Here is a 22,540-nt window from a genome sequence, read left to right as displayed (position 1 = left end):
AAAATTTGGTAAAGATTTTTGTAAATTCAAATTATAGTTGTTAAATTTCAAAATTTTATGTGTCTTAGACATTTTTGATGGTGCTGAATCTATTTCCACCATCAAAACACGATTCAAACACTGCATCTGCAAGATTTTATGAATTTTTTAACCCGAATTACCGTAGTATGATACTTTAGTCTAGAATTTCGATTGACGAGTATCTCATAACCATGAGTGTACGTGGATCTAAAATAAACAAATTTCATAAACGTCTCAAAGCATATTACAATCTGACCAACCAACAAAAGCAAGGTTATCACTTGTAGTAAATAAGATTCACACTGCCCCTCTCATCACATGTCACCAAGCTCTTTATTATAAAAAAACATGATAATAATAAAATTCCAGGACCCAATTGCACACTATTATTTACGACGAACTCGGCGTGCACAATCTAATTTCGTGCGTGACTCAATCTAATACCGTTTGAACTAAAACAAAGGAAATGGATATATTTTAAACCAATGCAACGTTAGAGCGAGGAATGACATGGCATGCAATATAGCTTCCTAATTGAGAGGTGGGCATGTGAACCCCGGAGGAGGGGTAAGGCCGCATTGAACAAAAAGCTCCAGAGCCAGTGGTAGGATGACGTTGAGGTTAAGTAGTTTGAGGCGGATAGTTGTACATAAGCACAGCGCTGCCTCCAACTCCAAAACACCGGCCAACACTGGGCAGCACTGGTTCACAACAGGATCTCCAATGCCTACGTGCACCAAACCCCCCAACAAATCAACGCAGGCTCCGAGTTTCAATGCATCTAAAGGACATGCTGAGCTTCCTCCGCTCAACCGCCACCTGCAGGGCTACTTCCGCCGCTTGGGACGCTAGGAGTTCCTCCACCAGGAGAACAATGATGGGTACCACATCCCATGACAAAACCGGGCATGGTTGTTGCTGCACAAATGATAGCTATAAAAAACAATGCCACAGCCTTTGCCATCTTCAATCAAATCTGATGTTTCTTCCTTCCCTTCTGAAATGAATCCGAATTCTATCAAAGAGAAAAGAAAGAAACAATCGAAGAGGCAAAAGGATGGAGTTGCGAGTTTGAGGTCGCAGGATAAGGATTTTATAGCAACTGTGTTAATTACACTGCAACATCTTCTTAATTCAATACGATTACGGTATCAGATCATCATTATTGCAAAATTCAAGCGCTCCACGTGGCGCCTGAAGCGGAAATCGTATCTCCTCGCTGTAATTTTTATAATAATAAGGCAAAGTTGCAAACTATTGATTTCCATGTGATCTTAAAACTCGTCCGTACCTGAGTGAGCAAGGAAGATGGGCCACTGCTTCTATTTTACTCACTTGGATGCCCACCGTACTAGCAAGTTGCAATTGTGTTTCGGTAAGATCTTTCTATGTCAGGGAAGGTTCTTTGATACCCGAGAATACAAAGAAAATCAGAGGCATTCATGTGAAATCTGAATGACTGAAAATTTTATATAATTCCAAATGGACATCAAAGATCAAATTATAATAAACTAAACATTTCAAAATCTCATGCAAAACGAAGGGTTCCTGAACATTTCCGGAAATAAATAGATAAATAAGCATGAGTATTATTTCTGTCTGAAGGTGAAATAGTAATCTAGTTCACATTGAAAATCGGAGCGCGTCGATCCATGCATTTACAGATAGCATGTGCTGACGTCCTTAAGGTCATTCGAATACAGAAGTTGCGAAGCATAGCCGCATGAGTAGATAGGGAGCGAAAATAGTATATGGTTAGTTTTAATGGTTGATCTATCCAAAGTTTTAGACACATGCATGGTGATACCTTGACACATTAACCGATGCGGCGAGAAATGAGAGATTCCATCACACCTGGAAAAGAGATTTCATTAGACTGTAACTCGAGCGGAATCCACATCTAACCTCCAATTGACTTACACTTTCTTTCTGGTGAATCCTATCTTCATCTGGTAGAAACCGACAAATGATATAATATAGAAACTTATCTCTGCAGGAATGACACAAATACCATTCGTAATGTGGAAGATGATTTGTAAGCATGGCCAAATAACATTCATAGCCTTGAATTTCATATCATATGCCAAATGTTTAGTTGATGTTGGTTAATTATTATAAGATCGTTAAATTTTAGATATGTAATTTATATAATATTAAATTACATAGTGATTTAACATGAGTTTAAAAATATTTAATTTTTTTATATGCAATTTTTTTATGGGGGATATTATTTAAATATTGTGTATAATTATTTAATTTTTGTTTAGAATTTTTTTAATTAATTAATTTTATTTTTAGTTTTATTTTTTTTAAATTTAAAATTTTATTTGGTTATAAGTCACTTTAAAATAATTTTAATATTAAGAAAACAAAATTCTACTATAATATTAGAGACATTTTAGTAATGGTTTATTTTTTTATTTTATTATATATCGTTGAAATTTATTTTAATTTTAATAATGATAATTTTAAATTAAAATTGATTACTATATTTCTTTTATTTATTTATTTATTTTTTATAATTTTATTGAGAAATTTAACTCAACACTTTACTGGACAAACTGAAAATAGCCATACACCACTTGCGGCCGCATTCCTAAAAGCGACCACATGCTCTTTGCTTTGCGTCAAATTGAACAACACGCTCCACGGCTTGTGCTAGCAAATCAATTCTTTGGAGATTCGTTCTTGTAAAAACGTATTCCCTAGGCGGGATATTTAACGCGTTAGCTACACCATTGACGGGTCAATACTGTAAATATTATAATATTTCTAATTTTAATGAATAATGATTATTATAATTTTTTTTAGTTTAGAGAATGATATTTCTAGCCTAAGGAATGACGGTAATATCATCTTAATAGGTGACTTTAATGCTCGAACTTTAAACAACCAAGCTATTATTCTAAGCAATCATTCCAATCCTAATCCTCTTTGGTTAGACGAAGACCCTACTCTGGCTAGCAGGTGCAAAAGGAGCTCTGAAGACATCGGGGAAAATTTGTTTGGGTCGGAGCTAGTCAAGCTCTGTAGTGCTCAGGATCTCATAATTTGGAACGGTCTAAAGAAGTGGCCCAATTCCAGCAAGATGACCTGCATCCATGCACTTGGGAGCAGCGTGGTAGACTACGTTATTTCCGATCTCCCATTATACAATGAAATAATAAATTTTGACATCTTAAACGACCACGAACCTGACTCTGATCATAGGCCTTTACTTCTAACTCTCAATTTTGTCATGCATAGAATTCCCATAGAAAATAATACTTACAGCCAAAAGAACTTAATATTTGATAGAAATAAAAATGATCTCTTTTTAAGTGAATTAAAAACTAATTTGCTTCATTTATCTAGTATAGACAACATAGAAGACCTCTATCATAATTTTACTACAACCCTCTCATATTCTATTAACAAGTTCTCAATTGAAGTTTCAAATAATAAAAGAAATAGCAAAACCAATCCATGGTATGACAAAGATTATAAAAGTGCGAGGAGAGAAATTAAGGAAGCTGTTGATGAATCTCTTAAAATGGACAAGATAAAAATATACAAAGCCCTAACTAAAAGGAAAAATAGGCAGTACATTCATCAAAGACAGGAGAATCTCTTACACCTCTCTAAGGTAGCTCCTAAGAAATTTTGGAGGCAGATTCTGACTAGGAAGACTAAGGATAATAATAAAATTTCTCTTCACGATTGGAATTCCTATCTTAAAAAGCTTTATGAATCTCCAAATGTCATGGATAATTTGGAAACCCTGCCCACAACGAAAGAAGTTTTCTCTTTAGAAGACATTAAGTTTGGGATTAATCGTCTCGCTATTGGGAAAGCTAAGGACATTGAAGGTTACCAGGCGGAAATCTTAAAAATTGGAGGTCCTGTCCTCATCCCCCACATCCACAAGATTTTCAATCAAGCAGTCAAGCAAGGGTTCCCTAAACCTTGGACTGAGAGCCTCATTATCCCTATTTTTAAAAGTGGGGATACAAATAACCCCTCTAATTATCGTACAATTATGATCAGCCCTCTCTTAGCCAAGTTATATGGTAGTATTCTGGAAAAGAAGTTAAGCATATGGCTTGAAAGTGAAGGTAAGCAGGCTAAAGGCCAAGCAGGTTTCAGAAGGCATCACTCAACAACAGACCACCTTGTTACGCTTAGGATCATTGCAGAGGAATGTTGTAATGATAAATCCAATTTATTTTGTTGCTTTGTGGACTTTAGAAAGGCTTTCGATACGGTTCCTAGATACAACCTTTGGAATATGTGAGAAGAGCTAAAGGTTCCTCTTGAGTTGAGAGTTGCTGCTATAAGGTTATACGAGAATGTAATTGCCAAGCTAAAGAGCAATGAGGGGTGGTCGAAAGATATTAAGTGTAACATCGGAGTTAAACAAGGTTGTCCCCTCTCCCCTACCCTATTTGGCATTTACATCGATAAGCTCGAAGGATATTTAGAGGAAGCAGGATGTGATGGCACGATCTTAGCTGGGATAGTCGTTATCCTTCTTCTCTATGCTGACGATATTGTTCTTTTGGCAAGGTGCCCATTTGATCTTGATAAGCAACTCAAGCTTCTTAAGGATTTCTTCTCTACCATGGGTATGACTGTTAACACTGACAAAACGAAAGTTATGATTATCAAATCCAAGAAGGAAACTTACGCTAATTTTATGTATGACAATAATAACTTGGAGGAAGTGTATTCTTATAAGTACCTAGGAATTGATATCCATCACAAGCTCAACTGGAACCATAGCATTGAGAAAAGGATTAATGGGGGGTGGAAAGCTTATTTTGGCCTTGAAAATAATTGTAAAACAACAAACCTCATAATGTGGGATAAAAAGAAGTTCCTCTTTGAAACTTTAGTCACTCTTGTTATCTTATATGGTTGCGAGGTTTGGGGTTGCAGCATCTATAGAGAATCATGGAGAAAGATTGAGCAAATCCAGAAGCGTTTTATAACTTATAACCTGAAAATTAAAAGTAATACACCCTATCCTATTCTCCTTATAGAAGCAGGTATTTCCCCTACTGAGAGCCTAGCTATGCTTAGGTTTCTGTTGTAAAAGCACAAACTCAACAACATAGACGATCATAGACTTCCTAAGCTAGCTTTAAATTCCAGCCAAAACCACCTAAGGCTCAATCGAGGGTGGCATAAAGACACAAGGGCCTGGTTAAACTATTGGGAGATCAACGAGAATGATGCATTGCAAAACATAAATAACATTAAAGATATTATTACTTCTAAGTTCAAAGAAAAATTGTGGTGTGAGAAAGATTTAGCGGCTAAAAGAAAATTAAGTTATTATAAGAAGGTCATCAACCCCACTCTAGAAGATTAAAACTATCTCTCTATTTTAACTAGCTCAAAGAAGAAAATTAATATAGCAAAGATTAGAACGAATTCTCATGAGCTCCATAGTGAAACAGGTCGTTGGGCAGTTCCTAAAACGCCATGGATGGAAAGGATCTGCCATATATGTGAGAATAGGAGCATCGAGGATGAAAACCACTTCCTCTTAGAGTGCCCTGCGTACAACCACATTAGATCTCAGTTTCACAATCTTTGTTACAATACTGACCTTCCTAGCCTTTTACAATGTCAAAATTATAGTGAGCTTGGGAGGCTTCTCTCTAAGCTTTTTGAGCATAAGAATAAAATATTAAATCAAAATAAATAATTTGTTTATTTAGGTCCAATAGATCATTGTTTGGTCTCAGGGGACATTAACCATCATCATCATCATAATTTTTAAATATTATAATATTATAAATATTTTTTTGAATGTAATATTTTTTTTATAGTTTTTTTAGTTTTAAGTGGTTTTCATTAAAATTTTAAATAATTTTTATCTTTTATTATATTTATGTTATTCTTATGCATGAGGTAGTAAGGTAGATGTGTTCCAAATGGTAGAAAGATTTAAGATAAGAAAAAGTTTAAAATTAAAAGCTATAAGGTTTTTTGGATTTCTTTTATTTGTCTTTACTATTTTTTTAAAATGTTGCAATGCTAAATTTGATAGCCATATAAGATAATTGGAATAGGTTTTTTCCTTTTTATCTCTTAACAAGTCTATAATAATTTTTCAATCTTATATTCATGTTATTCTCATTGCATTAGATTCAATTAAGAGAATTTAGTTATGGGTATTATAAAAATAATATGTTCTAATCTCATTAAAACAATATAAAAGATTGGTTTTATTATTGCCAAAATCTTTTATAGTCATCTTAAACCTCACAAAGAGGTTGACTATACTTAAATGATAACTTATAAATCTAGTTGGTTCTTTAATACTTTTCTAATGTTTAAATGATAGTTTACAAATTTAGGTTAGGGTTGACTATCTCTTTTGGTTTTATTTTCCAAAAAGGTTTTTATATAAATTAGCTAAAAGGAAATAATGGAAATGGAAATTTTCTATATCTATTTTTAAAAATATTTACAATGAATTTGTGATATTTTTTCGTCAACATTTTTAACCTTCTCTTTTCCAAACCACTTCACTCCAAATTACATGACATCTTTAGAAAAACTTTTTCTTCAATATTTTAAACTTTCCATTTTCCAAACCACCGCTCCAAATTATATGCCATCTTTAGAAAAACTTCTTCCTCCGTATAAAACGTTTCACTAAACCACTTCACTCCAAATTATATGCCATCTTTAGAAAAACTTCTTCCTTTATATAAAACGTTTGACTATGGTCTAAAATATCAAAGAATCTATAAAGCTTGTTTGGTTAGGACTTGCAGCTTTAAAAAAATTATTTGATTTTCTTTAAATTTATAAGTGAAATTTAATCTAAAATCTTTAGAATCTAGTTTAACGAGATTGAAAATGTTTTCTTGCTTTGCATTTATACAACACATTTTTGTTATTATTAATTAGGAGTGTGTGTTTAATTCTCTTATCTAATTTAATGAATCCAAAAGATACTTATACCACGTATATATTTTTCCTCATAAATGTAAATAATTATATTCTTTAAAAAGATCTTATCTAATTTTATGAGAACATAATGAGCATCTCCAATTTCATTGTATATATTTTTCCTCATAAATGTAAATAATTATTTTCTTTAAAAAGATTTTATCTAACTTTATGAGAACATCATGAGCATCCCCAATTTCAATGTCCTTATTGTACAAAAGCTTAGTCATTATATTTTCCTTTTTTATATAGAAACTTTATAGAAAACTTGTTAATGGAAGAAAATAGGGTTGTCACATATGTATGTAAAGGGATTCAATATTTATTTATCTAATAAGAGATATAATTCATTATCAATATCTAAATCCTTGGAAAATAGATTGCTTTTGCTAAAATCAATTGCTTTTGCTTATTATAATTCTCTTCTATAGTGATTTTTTGCATAAGAAAAATTGATCTCATGGTTACTAGATGGATGAGCATAGTTAATGCTTATTTAAAATGTTAGAATTTACTATTTGATTGTAAATCTTGTGATAATTTATGAGATTACTTCCAAGATCATTAGTGTGACTCTTGTTAGATAGTTGCAATTGTAGATCCTAATCATCTTCATATCAAACAAAATCATCTTGATATCAAACAAATTGTCAACTGAGTCCACAAAGTTTCTTTTGCATCTTGGAATTAAGACAAGGCCCTCATCTAACTATGGAGAATTAAGGTAGGAAATGTTAATTAAAATAACAACATGATTTAGTTGTTCTAGAATGAGTTTTCCTAGAAAAAGGATATGCCATCATCCCCATGTTTATTTTCCTTCATTGACACTCTCTCCTCATGATGGACCTAAATTGTTGGTCTAAAACATCAAGTAATTAAAATGGATGTGGTAAATTTAGAAGTATTTTCTATCAACACTAGTTTATTCATAGGTCTCAAATCTGATATAAATATCATGTTATAATACATTCTAAAGATAATTCTTGTTTATTTTTTCTTTGTAAAAGTTAGAATTAACCAGTTAGAAGTCTATATTATTATGTAAATCTCATTAGCATTAATATGTATTGAAATGGTATTTTTAGTCAAGCCTAAAGTGAGGAAAATTATTCGTCATGTAGCAAGTTACCCCTTCAATTCCATTAAGTTAGGATCTCTTGTTCCACGATTACCAAAATGGAAATCCTTCTATGTTAATGACGTTATATTCCTTATGTTCCCAAAATTCAACAAGAAATATAATACTAGTTTCACTTATGATTCAATGCAATATTGTTTGCTTCTCCCATGGAAATCTCTGAAAATTCTATGAGAGGATCATGAATGACACAAATTCTTATCTCTATTTGTCTTTATATTTTTTGTCTTTATTACTAATAATAGCTTTTTTTGTTCCTAATTTCTCATTTGTCTTCATTATTATTTCAGTTATGAACTTCGTTAATCACTCTTCATTTTAAGAATTCCTACCCTTTTACACTCAAATTTTTTCTTAGTATTTCATAGTTATAGTAACGAAAATTAAGGTATATTTATGATCAATTTTATTTTTTTACATTTTGGCTTCCAGACGATAAGTTGTTTTAATTACTCTAAGACGCGCTCTACAACCTAGTATAGGTGAAATGCATAGATGTAATGTAAGATTGTATGTCAACATTTTTTTTAACTATCGACCAAAAAAAATTGAATGTCATCTTGATATGTTTTAATTAATATTCAAATTAACACATATACACATATGTAACCAAAAAATCAGAAAACCATGAAAAACTCTTGCAAAATTCTATAGACACAATAACTTACAAAAGTTCAGGACCCCACATATTTTACAACCATAAAAATATATATCAAAGGTCTTGTAGTGTTAAAATTATGTAAACCTTGTGCTTAGGCTCAAACCTCCAAAGATATAAAATTTGCATGATGTGCGATGCTCTCATGGGTATGCGAAGATATAAATAAAATTAAGTGATCAAATTCATGTTATTGTTGTAAGAAATTTATGGGCAATTAAAAATGTTGAAATATATCAAAGAGTAATTACTATAACCTTACATGAGGTTATACTATGAAAACAAGATCACATGCACACATAAATTATAGTTCAATTCTATGCATTGTGAGTATTGATTTTGGAAGTTATTTATTCAAATTAGGAATTCGAGTATATCAAAGATTAATTACTATAACCTTATATGGGGTTATAGTATTATATTATAATATTAACACCAAATCACTAAACACGTGTAAATTATAGTTCAGTAATACATGGTGTAAGTATTTTCTTGGGAAGATTTTGATCCAATTTTGGAATTGCATGATATTAAAAATTAATTAATATAACTTTATATTGGGTTATAATATTAAGACAAAATCACCAAGTGCGTGTAAATTTTAGTAGTGATTATGCTTTTAAAAAATGACGATTTTCTTCTTTTATTTTTCTCACTTTATAAGTTTTAATTATATCTCATAAATCTCGTAAATAACATAGATATTTTTTTAAATTATTATTTTTGATTTATTTTTCTCAATATAGCATTTTAAGCACTAATTTTCTCCTTCACATGGTACATTTTCTGATTTAACCTTTAAATTCTATGTGTGAGAGTTATTTATTATTGTTATATATAATGAGAAAATTGAGGCTTATTTGGATCAGAGATTTTAAGGGTAATATTTAGCATTGTTTATACATGTTTTAGAAGTAAAATATGTCAAAAGTTACAAATAATAAATTTTGTCAAAATAAGTTATTGTGTGTAATTACAATGACTTCATATTGTTGTGTAAGATTTTCTTAGCAGTTAAATAAATTATTTTTTATAATATTGCAATATGGTATTTTTTTTTATTTTCTAATGGGCTAATAAAGATTGGGCATATATATATATCAACCTCACTTGAGACAAAGGTGGAGATTTTTACTAGAGTTAGAAGCAATTTTTACAAGCCTGTTATCATCCATGTTATATAACTTCGTCTTGTACATAAGATACCTAGTCATAGACATGATTTCAATGGGAAAAATGATTTTGTCAATAAATAGGATAAAGTAGAGAATATTTCCTTTAATCTTGAAGCTGTAGGTTGTAGGTTACAAGAAATATTGGAATGGAATAATTTGTTTCATGATAATATCAATTGAAACTAGGAGATCTAAGAATCTAGTGTACCAACAAAAAGAATGATCCAAAGAGTAAGCTACTACAGTGGACATAGATGAAGGATAATCCATGTGTGGATATTGGTCAGGCCCCTTTTCAGTATTTCTGCACCCAATGAGACAAAAGATTATGTTACGTTGGAAGAGGTGATATCTAAACATTATGAGAATGATGGGATGAATAACTATATGCTCGCATCTAATGATGTGATAGACGGAGGAAAAAATACAATATGTTTTCCCAAATCCCAAAACAAAAAAACAATATGGAACTATGAGTCGAACAAGAGTATCCATGAGTGACATCTTCTTTGATGTGTCCTAAAAATTATTTCAAAGAAATTTTCTCTAGAGAATGGATAATGAACCATAGCCCTTGTTTCTTTGATGCTAAAGTACATGCCACAAACTAAATTAGTTCATGTGAATATTACCCCAAATAAGTATAATGGGTCAGACAAGTATACAATTAGGGGTTAGAAAAAAGTATACAATTATTGGTATATTTTCATGTAAGAAAAAAGTATTTTCCAATTTAACATATATAATTTTGATGAAACCAATAAATATTATGATCACTTTAACCATTCATAATATAATGATATTGTCAACACCATGTTAATATTACATAATATATACCTATATAGATCCGTCTTAACCATACATTTAGCAAGAGATAAGAAGGATCAAATGTCACGAAGTGTAAACATTTTTTAAAATGCAAAACTTGAATAAAATGTTTTCATCTCTAGAGATTCAAAATGGATTCAACATCTTCAAAATTTACTCAGGCATAAAACAATAAGACTATGAAAAATGTTTTAACCATAAAAACAACTTTTTTTTCAATTAATTTATATAATGTATATTTAATTATTTTTATACTTTTAACGAATTCATTTCTTTGAAAAGTTGATATAATATTATGTTATTTTATATAGGCATCTAAATTTTTTATGTATAGTTGAGAGTCCAATTGACATATTTTTATCACTGATCCTTAATTTTTTTTTAAAAGGACACATGTCAACTCTAAATTGAGCACGGACAAATGTACACATCTTCTCATGTAAAATAGGCCTCTAGATTTAATTATAAAAATAAAATTTTATAATAAATATTATAAATATATATATATATATATATATATATATATATATATATATAAATAAAATAAAATAAAATTTTATTTTTAAAATTTTAAAATAAAATTAAAAGATAAAAAAAATATAAATGGACACTAAAGATACTTTAGAGTTGTCCATGTCTTACTCTTAAAAAACCATACACCATACTTTTAAATAGGATTAGTCGTGAAAACCATACAACATAGTTTTAAATAGGATTAGTTGTGAAAATATCCGTTTACCCTAAAATATAGGAGGGCCTAAAGATGGAGTGGAGCCATTAAAATTTATGGGTTGAAACTATAATTCATTTAACTAGCATGATATGAAAAAATCAGTTTACTTTAGGAATGAAAATATACAGCGTTCGTTTATGATTAATATTTTATAATTTTTTTATTTTAAAATTGAAAACTATTGTTATAAGAGATTTGTTTTAATTTTGTGAATATATATTTTTTATTCATTTTATTATGTTTAATTTAAATATTAATTAGGTGTCTGATAGGATTTAGTTTCAAAGAAATACTATATAGTATTCTCAATAGTAATTAAAGATTAAAGATTGAGATTTACATTAAAAGTAGTTATATTTTTTTACTCTTTTAATTATAATGATTATTTAAACAAAATTTCATATGAATAAGTGTTAGATAAAATGAATTATTTGTTTTTTAGGTATATCATATTGGTAAGTCATAGTATGACTCATATTATGGTAAAAAAATTTATTTACACGTTAAGAATATCAATAGTTGCTCTATGTGAATCTCAATGATTAGGAGATGTGAAATATTTTTTAAAATGTATATATGTTTAATTCAAATAATAATTATTTTCATAATTTATAATAATGATAATAATAATAGCAATAATTTAAAATAAATTTGTAATTTAGTTAATTTTTATGATAAGTAACTCATTAGGGTATTGACTGATGAGATATTAGAGTTCGAGGGGATCCAACTATCCCACCGCCTCCTATAACATTTAAGAGAAGAGAGTGGCATGGCCAACCCTCCCCATGCAACACACATGTGAATCACATACACTATCTCCATTCTAATGTGAATCGTTCCTTCATTCGACACCTCTACGAGGGGGGGCTTACTCCTTGGCTTTTTGGTATGTCCAAACCATTCCCCCACCCCAAATGGCACAATTTCCTTCGGAGTTTGATAGAGGAAAGTCCATGTTTGGTGGAAAATTATCAGAGTTATGGCATAATCTACAGGCTTTTAACCAGTCATGGATGTTGGCCTTCTACGATGAACATGAATTGACCTATGTTTGCATGTAAGAAATACTAGTATTTGGGTCTAGAGGTCTGTGAAAAAGACTTTGGCGGTTGAGTAAGGATAAAAAAATAAGACTCTAGGCAAAGAGAGTTTTCAAATTGTAGGAACTTGTTGGCTGCATTGGAGCTAACAAATCTAGGAAACTTTGATGTCCAACATACTTCAAAGTGCATGACTTCGTCGGTCAATGCTCAATGGGATGGAAAATTCATGGTATTGTGTCATCCCTATGGTACATTAATGTTAATCGCTGGTTTTGTTTCTTGATGGTAGCTGCTTGTAGGCTTGGTTTCAAGTTCAGATGGGTCGAGTTGTGGTTGAAATTTCAGTTTCTCCTGGGGTGTTCTAGGCCTTGCCAGAATAATTTCATCTGTTAGTACACTTTATTCTCTTCTCTATATATTGGCCTTGCCCACCCTAGTTTCTTAGAATCCCTTGGTTTTCACTTCTTGCATGCTTTCTCAACCTCATTTTTCTAAGTCTTGGGTTGTTGTGGTTAAGCTATCTATCCTGGATATTTCTTTTATGGTGCATTATTCCCCGACAACGAATGCACAACCCAGATTAGTGCTGACATAAAACTTGCTACTCTAGCTGGTACTAATGCTCAATACCCAATGCCAATTACATCATATGACTCCTCAGATCATGCTATGCCATCTAGTATTTGTTTTATTTCATTTGTAGTACAGTATATGGTATTTTTGATAATTTTTAAGTATCAAATGTTTCTTCTTAATATTACTTGAACTTCAATTAACAATCAATAAATCTAGTTTCCTTAGTGGCAAATTGAAACTAAGTTTTACATAAATAATATGTAATGTACACTAAAATTTGGAAATAATACAATCCTAGACCAAAAAAAATTATGATTAAGTTGTGAGGGCACTCCCCCGAAAAGTTCTTTCACTTAGACAAATAAAATATTACCAAAAGGAAGTCGCAAAGAGTGAGTATAACGAGATAAGTCAAAGCCTTCGACTCCGTAAAAGATTTATTTTTAAACATTAGAAAATGACAATTAAATAAGTTGGTCTTTGATAAACATGCGACATTGTCCAACTGTATTGTTATGTAAGGTTGAGTCCTAAGTAAAATTTCCTTGAGTCAGGCTAGTAAACCAATCAAAGAACTCTAGCCCTTCAATTTTCACGTACCATGAAGACAGTTATTGAAAACGTTTACGTGTCAATTTTTGGGTTTATTAAAAATGGAGCTCTAATGTCGTTGGTGTTAACGCTAACCCTTCAATTTTAAGGTGCCATGAAGACTATTATTTGAAAAGTCTACATGTAATTATTTTGGGTTTATTAAAAATTGAGCTCTAATGTCCTTGGTTTTATTAAAGTTGGTCACTGTCATTATCAACGAAATGCACGTTGTGTCTTAATTATATATTATATACAACCGCACTTTCTTTTTATGAGATTGTTTTATATTTACAATCATGAGCCGCACTTTTTCAAAAAACAGAGGCAGTTATAGATTTTTTTAAAAACCACACTTATATTTTAAAGATACGAGGACATTCTTCCACTGTGTACGAATGATTGAAATTGCAAGTGGTATGATACTTTAGTATCTCATAACCATGCGTGTACGTGGATCTATAATAAACATATTTCATACACGTCTCAAAGGATATTACGATCTGACCAACCAACAAAAGCAAGGTTATCACTTGTAATAAATATTATTCACAACGACCCTCTGATCACATGTCACCAAGCTCTTTATTATAAAAAATATGATAATAATAAAATTCCAGGACCGAATTCCACACTATTATCTACGACGTACTCGGCATGCACAACCTAATTTCGTGCGTGACTCAATGTGGAATATACTATATTCATACCGTTTCAACTAAAACAAAGGAAATGGATATTTTAAACCAATGAAACGTTAGAGCGAGGAATGGCATGGCATGCAATTTAGCTTCGTAATTGAGAGGTGGGCATGTGAACCCCGGAGGAGGTGTAAGGCCGCATTGAACAAAAAGCTCCAGAGCCAGTGGTAGGATGACGTTGAGGTTGATGTTAAAATAATAATTTCAACTGCAGGTTTATTTGCGATGCGATCCATCGCAGATCGCAGATCGCTGCCCCCTCCACTTCTTGTCCCATGCGCTGCGATGACGATGATGATGCGATGCGATCCGATCGCATATCGCAGTTCGCTCCATATGTTTGTGCTTCAATTTGTTGTGTTCAGCCAAATGCGATTTCGCGATGCGATTCGATCGCAAATCGCACCAACATAATGTTCCATTTTTTTTCCTCCCGATAGCCTTCTGCGATGCGATCTAAATGAAGTCAATGGTTGAAGTACAGGCCAGCAGCAAAATAAATTTGACGTGATGTAAAAGTTTCTTTACAGCCAGTAAATGTCAGTAAAACAGTAAATGCAATTTACTGTGGGTTGGTAAGTTTTGGTGAAGATTTTAATTTTATTTCAGCGGGAGTATGGGCTCAAGTAATAGTTGGTAAAAGCATTTAATTTTTATTATTTCTTTTACGGAAGCATGGGAAGTGAAAACGTGAAGTAAGTTCTTATTGTTGATATATATATTTAATGTTCTTTTTGTTGTGTTGATTAGAGTGAAGAAGGAATTGTAATGCATAGTAGTGCAAAGTAAGAAGAGTGAAAAGGGAAGAACGCAGCAGTGCGTATATATACACAGCGGTGTAAATTGTATTGTAATGCACAGCAGTGCGAAGAAGTAAAAATATAGAACGCAGCAGCGCATGAATGAAAAAGAAAGGCAGCACCAGCAAAATAGAATATACATCAGACACGGTAGTCTGAGTCTTTTGTTTTTGTAAATCCCTCTGTGAGAGAGGGAGATCATACTTTTGTAACAGCAGTTTCTTTCCTTTATTAATGAATAGAAATTTGTTGGTGTGTGAGAACTCTGTCAGCTGCAAATAATTTTTTTTAAGTTTCCGCTGTGTTAAGATCCTGTGTGTGAAAAACAGAGCATTTTTCTCTGGTTTTTTGAGTTTGAAATCACCTGAAATTTCCAACAGTGGTATCAGAGCTAATCCAGGCTCTTTGAAGGGTTCAAAGAAGCTGAAGGAAGGATTCTTATTGCAGCGACTTCTCCAGCAGTGTGAAAACTCAGGCAAAAAAATCCAAGGTATTTCTCAAGTTTTTTTTGTGTGTTACTGTTGAAGACAGTCTGTTATTTTAAATACATAGTGAAGTATTTGAAGCATAGTTAAGTGTGCAAAAATGGCTGGCACCAGCACCAGCAATAGCATGGGTATGCAGCTCCCATTATTTGATGGTAAAAACTAAGACTATTGGACAATAACAATGAAAGCCTTGTTTGCTTCCCAAGACTTATGGGAAATAGTTGAGAATGGTTTTGAACAACCAGCAAATCAAAATGAGTTTAATGCATTAACTCAGGGAGAGAAGGATCTGTTGAAGAGCTACAAGAAGAAGGATTCAAAAGCCCTTTTCTTTTTGTATCAAGCAGTACATGGAAGCGTGTTTCCAAGGTTAGCAGCAGCTAAGACATCCAAAGATGCATGGCAAACTCTCAAGACAGCCTATCAAGGCATGGAGAAAGTGAAGACAGCAAAACTACAGTTGCTGAGGAAAGATTTTGAGAACCTGTGCATGAAGGAGTCAGACAATATTGACTCATTCTTCACTCAAGTAATTGGCCTGGTCACAAAAATAAGATCTCATGGAGAGATACTTGAAGAAAGGAGGATTGTGGAGAAACTATTGAGGTGCCTACCCTCAAGGTTCCATGTGATTGTCACCACCATAGAAGAGACAAAGGATCTCTCAAACTTTTCAGTTGATGAGCTTCATGCATCACTGATCACACATGAGCAGAGGTTGAGTAGAAATGAAAACTCATCTCTAGAGCAAGCCTTCAAGACCCAGATGTCCTTTGGAAGAGGAAGAGGTCAAGGCAGAGGAAACAAGAAAGGAAGAGGCAGCAATCCAAATCAGAACCAAGGTCAAGGCAGCAGCCAACAAGGAGGACAACATCATGCTCAAGGACAAAGGTATGAAAAACCCAATGTCCAATGTTATTATTGTAAAAAATATGGGCATTATGCCAGTGAATGTAGGAAGAAGCAGCATGATGTGAATAATAGATCTAATGCAAATATTACTAGAGAAAATGTCAACCAATATAATGTATTGTTAGCTTGTAACATCGCTGAAACAATAGTGAAGATATATGGTTTCTAGACTCCGGTTGCAGCAACCATATGACAGGAAACATAGCTTTGTTTTCTGCTTTAGATCAAAGTGTGAAGTCACAAGTCACACTTGGGACTGATAGCAAAATTTCTGTTATGGGTAAAGGAGAAGTTAAAATATTTACAAAGCAAGGAGAAAGGAAAACCATAACAGATGTCTATTATGTTCCTGGAATGAGATGTAACCTCTTGAGTATTGGACAGCTTGTTCAAAAGGGTTACAATGTCTTCTTTGAGAATGATGTATGCACCATCATGGATAGAGCACCCAGCAAGCGATGCATTGCTGAAGTGAAGATGACAAGGAACAGGATGTTCCCTCTCAGAATAAGAGCAGAATTGAAAAACAAAGAAGTAATTGCAGCAGTTTCCCAAGAGGCTCTCCAAAGTGTGCCAAAGGATGAAAATTGGTTGTGGCACTTGAGATTTGGACATCTCAACTTTGGAGGTCTTAACTTGTTGAGCAGAAAAGGAATGGTAAGAGGATTACCATTGATAGAGAAACTGGACAGCCTTTGTGAAGGTTGCATATTGGGGAAACAACACAGAGAAAGTTTTCCATCAGGGAAAAGCATAAGGGCGAAAGCACCCTTAGAGATTGTCCACTCAGATTTATGTGGACCAATGCAAAATTCATCTTTAGCTGACAGCCAATATTTTCTAACATTCATTGATGATTTTACAAGAAAGACATGGGTTTATTTCTTGAAGAACAAATCGGAAGTGTTTGAAAAATTCCGAAATTTCAAAGCACTTGTGGAAAATCAAAGTGGGCTGCGTATTAAAGTCTTGAGAACAGACAGAGGAGGTGAGTATATCTCCAAGGAATTCCTACGGTTTTGCAGAGAAAATGGAATTCATAAACAGTTTACAGCTAGGTACACCCCACAGCAAAATGGAGTTGCTGAAAGGAAGAACATGACCATTATGGATATGGCAAGGAGCATGTTGAAGGCAAAGCATTTGCCAAATGATTATTGGGCTGAAGCCGTAAACTGTGTTGTATATATCTTGAATAGGTGTCCTACAAAAGCTGTAATGAACAAAGTGTTGGAAGAAGCATGGAGTGGGAGAAAGCAAGGAGTCACCCACATGAAAATTTTTGGATGTGTGGCCTATGCACACATTCCTGATCAGCTAAGGAGGAAGTTGGACAGCAAAGGGGAGAAATGTATCTTCATCGGATACAGTGAGGAATCCAAGGCTTACAGGTTGTATATCCCATCCACCAAGAAATTCTTTGTGAGCAGAGATGTTCAGTTTATTGAGGAGGAAGCTTGGGATGGAAGCATAGAGAAAACAGTTAATGTTAAAAACTGTTTGTCTCATGATGAAGATGATGAGGAAATGGTAGAAATACATCCCCAAACAGCAGCGCCAACACAAGGACAGCAAGGAACACCCTTGAGGAGAAATGAGAGTGCTTCTCCAAGCACACCACAAGGAGGAAATTCAAGTGCATCTTCAAGCACTTGCACACCAAGTGAAAGAGGTAAGAAATTCAGAAACTTAAGTGACATTTATAATGAAGGAATGAATTCCTTATTTGCCTTGTATTGTCATGTTGATGATCCTATTCATTTCGAAGATGCTATTAAAGATAAGAAATGGATAGAAGCTATGGATGAGGAGATGAATGCCATAGAAAGAAACAAGACATGGGATTTGGTTGAGCTACCAAAAGGTAAAGAAGTCATTGGAGTCAAATGGGTCTATAAGACCAAGTGCAATGCTGAAGGCAAAATTGAAAGACACAAGGCAAGGCTGGTTGTCAAGGGATACAAGCAGCAATATGGGAGAGATTATGAGGAAACTTTCGCACCGGTTGCAAGAATGGAAACCGTGAGAGCAGTGCTGTCCATAGCAGCACAAAACAAATGGAAAGTTTACCAAATGGATGTGAAGTCGGCATTCCTAAATGGAGTGTTAAAGGAGGAGGTTTACATTGAACAGCCACTAGGCTATGAGAAGAAAGGCCAAGAGCACAAAGTGTGCAGATTGAAGAAAGCTCTTTATGGGCTGAAGCAAGCGCCAAGAGCGTGGTACAGTAGAATAGACTCCTATCTACTGGAAAATGAATTTGACAAATGTGAGGGAGAACCCACAGTCTACATCAAAGAAAAGGATGGCAAGATTTTAATTATTGTCTTGTATGTTGATGATGTTATTTTTACAGGTAATGATGACTACCTCATTGAAAACTTCAAATCAGTCATGAAAGAGGAATTTGAGATGACTGACATGGGTTTGCTGAGATACTTCTTAGGAATAGAAGTAGATCAAAATGAAAATGGGATTTTTATCTCTCAAGCAAGATATGTAAATGAAGTGTTGGAAAGATTCCACATGCAAGAGTGCAAGGCAGCAATCACTCCCACGGTAATGGGATTAAAACTCAGCAAAGAGGACAGCAGCAAGGATTTTGATCCTAGCTTGTATAAGAGCATAGTTGGCAGCCTTATGTATTTAACTGCAACTAGGCCTGACATAATGTTTGTTGTTAGTTTGATTTCCAGATTCATGGAGAGGCCAAAAGAGGCACATTGGCAAGCAGCAAAAAGAATTCTGAGGTATGTCAAAGGTACAAAAAGATTTGGCATTTTCTATACTTTTTCAAAAAGCTCAGACTTAGTTGGCTACACCGATAGCGATTGGGCTGGAAGTGTGGATGATCGGAAAAGCACTTCCGGTTATGTCTTTCACATGGGTTCAGGAGCAATTTCATGGGCTTCCAAGAAACAACCATTTGTGGCATTGTCTACAGCAGAAGCAGAGTACGTGGCAGCTACAGCAGCAGCATGTCAAGCAGTTTGGATGAGAAGAATGTTGAGGAGCTTAGGCCAAGAGCAGGCAAAAGCAACAGTTATTTTTTGTGACAATAGCTCAGCTATTGCGTTGTCCAAGAATTTTGTGTTTCACAAGCGAACGAAACACATTGATACAAGATTTCACTACATCAGAGAATTGGTGAACAATGGAGAAATTGTTTTACAACATTGCAGCACTCAGGAACAGGTTGCAGATATTCTGACCAAGCCATTGGACCAGAAAAGCTTTGAATTTTGGAGGAAATGTCTGGGTATGATTGATAACCCAGCAGTTGAAATTAAAGGGGAGTGTTAAAATAATAATTTCAACTGCAGGTTTATTTGCGATGCGATCCATCGCAGATCGTTGCCCCCTCCACTTCTTGTCCCATGCGCTGCGATGACGATGATGATGCGATGCGATCCGATCGCATATCACAGTTCGCTCCATATGTTTGTGCTTCAATTTGTTGTGTTCAGCCAAATGCGATTTCGCGATGCGATTCGATCACAAATCGCACCAACATAATGTTCCATTTTTTTTCCTCCCGATAGCCTTCTGCGATGTGATCTAAATGAAGTCAATGGTTGAAGTACAGGCCAGCAACAAAATAAATTTGACGTGATGTAAAAGTTTCTTTACAGCCAATAAATGTCAGTAAAACAGTAAATGCAATTTACTGTGGGTTGGTAAGTTTTGGTGAAGATTTTAATTTTATTTCAGCGGGAGTATGGGCTCAAGTAATAGTTGGTAAAAGCATTTAATTTTTATTATTTCTTTTATGGAAGCATGGGAAGTGAAAACGTGAAGTAAGTTCTTATTGTTGATATATATATGTAATGTTCTTTTTGTTGTGTTGATGAGAGTGAAGAAGGAATTGTAATGCACAGCAGTGCGAAGTAAGAAGAGTGAAGAGGGAAGAACGCAGCAGTGCGTATATATACACAGCAGTGTAAATTGTATTGTAATGCACAACAGTGCGAAGAAGTAAAAATATAGAACGCAGCAGCGCGTGAATGAAAAAGAAAGGCAGCAGCAGCAAAATAGAATATACAGCAGACACAGCAGTCTGAGTCTTTTGTTTTTGTAAATCCCTCTGTGAGAGAGGAAGATCATATTTTTGTAACAGCAGTTTCTTTCCTTTATTAATGAATAGAAATTTGTTGGTGTGTGAGAACTCTGTCAGCTGCAAATAATTTTTTTTAAGTTTCCGCTGTGTTAAGATCCTGTGTGTGAAAAACAGAGCATTGTTCCCTGGTCTTTTGAGTTTGAAATCACCTGAAATTTCCAACAGTTGAGTAGTTTGAGGCGGATAGTTGTACATAAGCACAGCGCTGCCTCCAACTCCAAAACACCCGCCAACACTGGGCAGCACTGGTTCACAACAGGGTCTCCAATGCCTACGTGCACCAAACCCCCCAACAAATCAACGCAGGCTCCGAGTTTCAATGCATCTAAAGGACATGATGAGCTTCCTCCGCTCGATCCGCCACCTGCAGGGCTACTTCCGCTGCTTGGGACGCTAGGAGTTCCTCCACCAGGAGGACAATGATGGCTACCACATCCCGTGACAAAACCGGGCATACTTGTTTCTGCACAAATCATAGCGATAAAAAACAATGCCACAGCCTTTGCCATCTTCAATCAAATCTGACGTATCTTCTTTCCCTTTTGAAATGAATCCGAATTCCATCAAAGAGAAAAGAAAGAAACATTCGAAGAGGCCAAAGGATGGAGTTGCGAGTTTGAGGTCGCAGGATAAAGATTTTATAGCAACTGTGTTAATTTCACTGCATCATTTTCTTAATTCAATATAATTACGTTATCAGATCATCATTATTGCAAAAGTTCAAGGGCTCCACATGGCGCCGGAAGCGGAAATCGTATCTCCTCGCTGTAATTTTTATAATAATAATGCAAAGTTGCAAACTATTGATTTCCATGTGATCTTAAAACTCGTCCGTGAGCGACAACTTGTACCTGAGTGGGGAAGGAAGATGGGCCACTGCTTCTATTCTACTCACTTCGATTCCCACCGTACTAGCAAGTTGCAATTGTGTTTCAGTAAGATCTTCCTATGTCAGGGAAGGTTCTTTGATACCCGAGAAAATAAAGAAAGTCAGAGGCATTCACGTGAAATCTGAATGACTGAAAATTTTATATAATTCCATATGGACATCAAAGATCAAATTATAATAAACTAAACATTTCAAAATCTCATGCAAAACGAAGGGTTCTTGAACATTTCCGGAAATAAATAGATAAATAAGCATGACTATTATTTCTGTCCGAAGGTGAAATAGTAATCTAATTCGCATTGAAAATCGGAGCGCGTCGATCCATGCATTTACAGATAGCGTGTGCTGACGTCCTTACGGTCATTGAATACAGAAGTTGCGAAGCATAGCCGCATGAGTAGATATGGAGCGAAAATAGTATATGGTTAGTTTGAATGGTTGATCTATCCATAAGTATTAGACACATGCATGGTGATACCTTGACACATTAACCGATGCACCGAGAAATGAGAGACTCCATCACACCTGGAAAAGAGATTTCAATAATATAGTGGCCTGGTCATTAGACTGTAACTCCAGCGGAATCGATATCTAACCCTCTAATTGGCTTACACTTTCTTTCCGGTGAATCCTATCTTCATCTGGTATAAACCAACAAATGATATAATATTACACATGATATAATATGGAAACTTATCTGTGCAGGAATGACACAAATACCATTCGTAATGTGGAAGATGATTTGTAAGCATGACCAAATAACATTCATAGCCTTGAATTTCATATCATATGCCAATTGTTTAGTTGATGTTCGTTATTTAGTATAAGATCGTTAAATGTTTAGATATGTAATTTATATAATATTAAATTACATAGTGATTTAACATGAGTTTAAAAATATTTAATTTTTTTATAT

The 22,540-nt window shown here is 33.9% G+C and overlaps 1 protein-coding gene across 1 annotated transcript; it reads right to left on the bottom strand.

The window, feature by feature from the left end:
• Positions 1–551: 551 nt before the first annotated feature.
• LOC149196899 (uncharacterized) lies at positions 552–21,244 on the bottom strand. Its single transcript, XM_089408487.1, has 3 exons — positions 20,929–21,244; positions 841–939; positions 552–748 (listed from the first exon to the last, which is right to left on the bottom strand). The coding sequence occupies exons 1-3, from the start codon at positions 21,242–21,244 to the stop codon at positions 552–554; spliced, it is 612 nt and encodes a 203-aa protein (XP_089264613.1).
• Positions 21,245–22,540: the final 1,296 nt, after the last annotated feature.

Source organism: Pinus tabuliformis, chromosome 2_2, assembly GCF_031772625.1.
Source record: "Pinus tabuliformis cultivar Carrire ecotype Pingquan chromosome 2_2, CPIR1, whole genome shotgun sequence".
Classification (NCBI taxonomy): domain Eukaryota; kingdom Viridiplantae; phylum Streptophyta; class Pinopsida; order Pinales; family Pinaceae; genus Pinus; species Pinus tabuliformis.
This window is presented reverse-complemented; position numbering and strand designations above follow the sequence as displayed.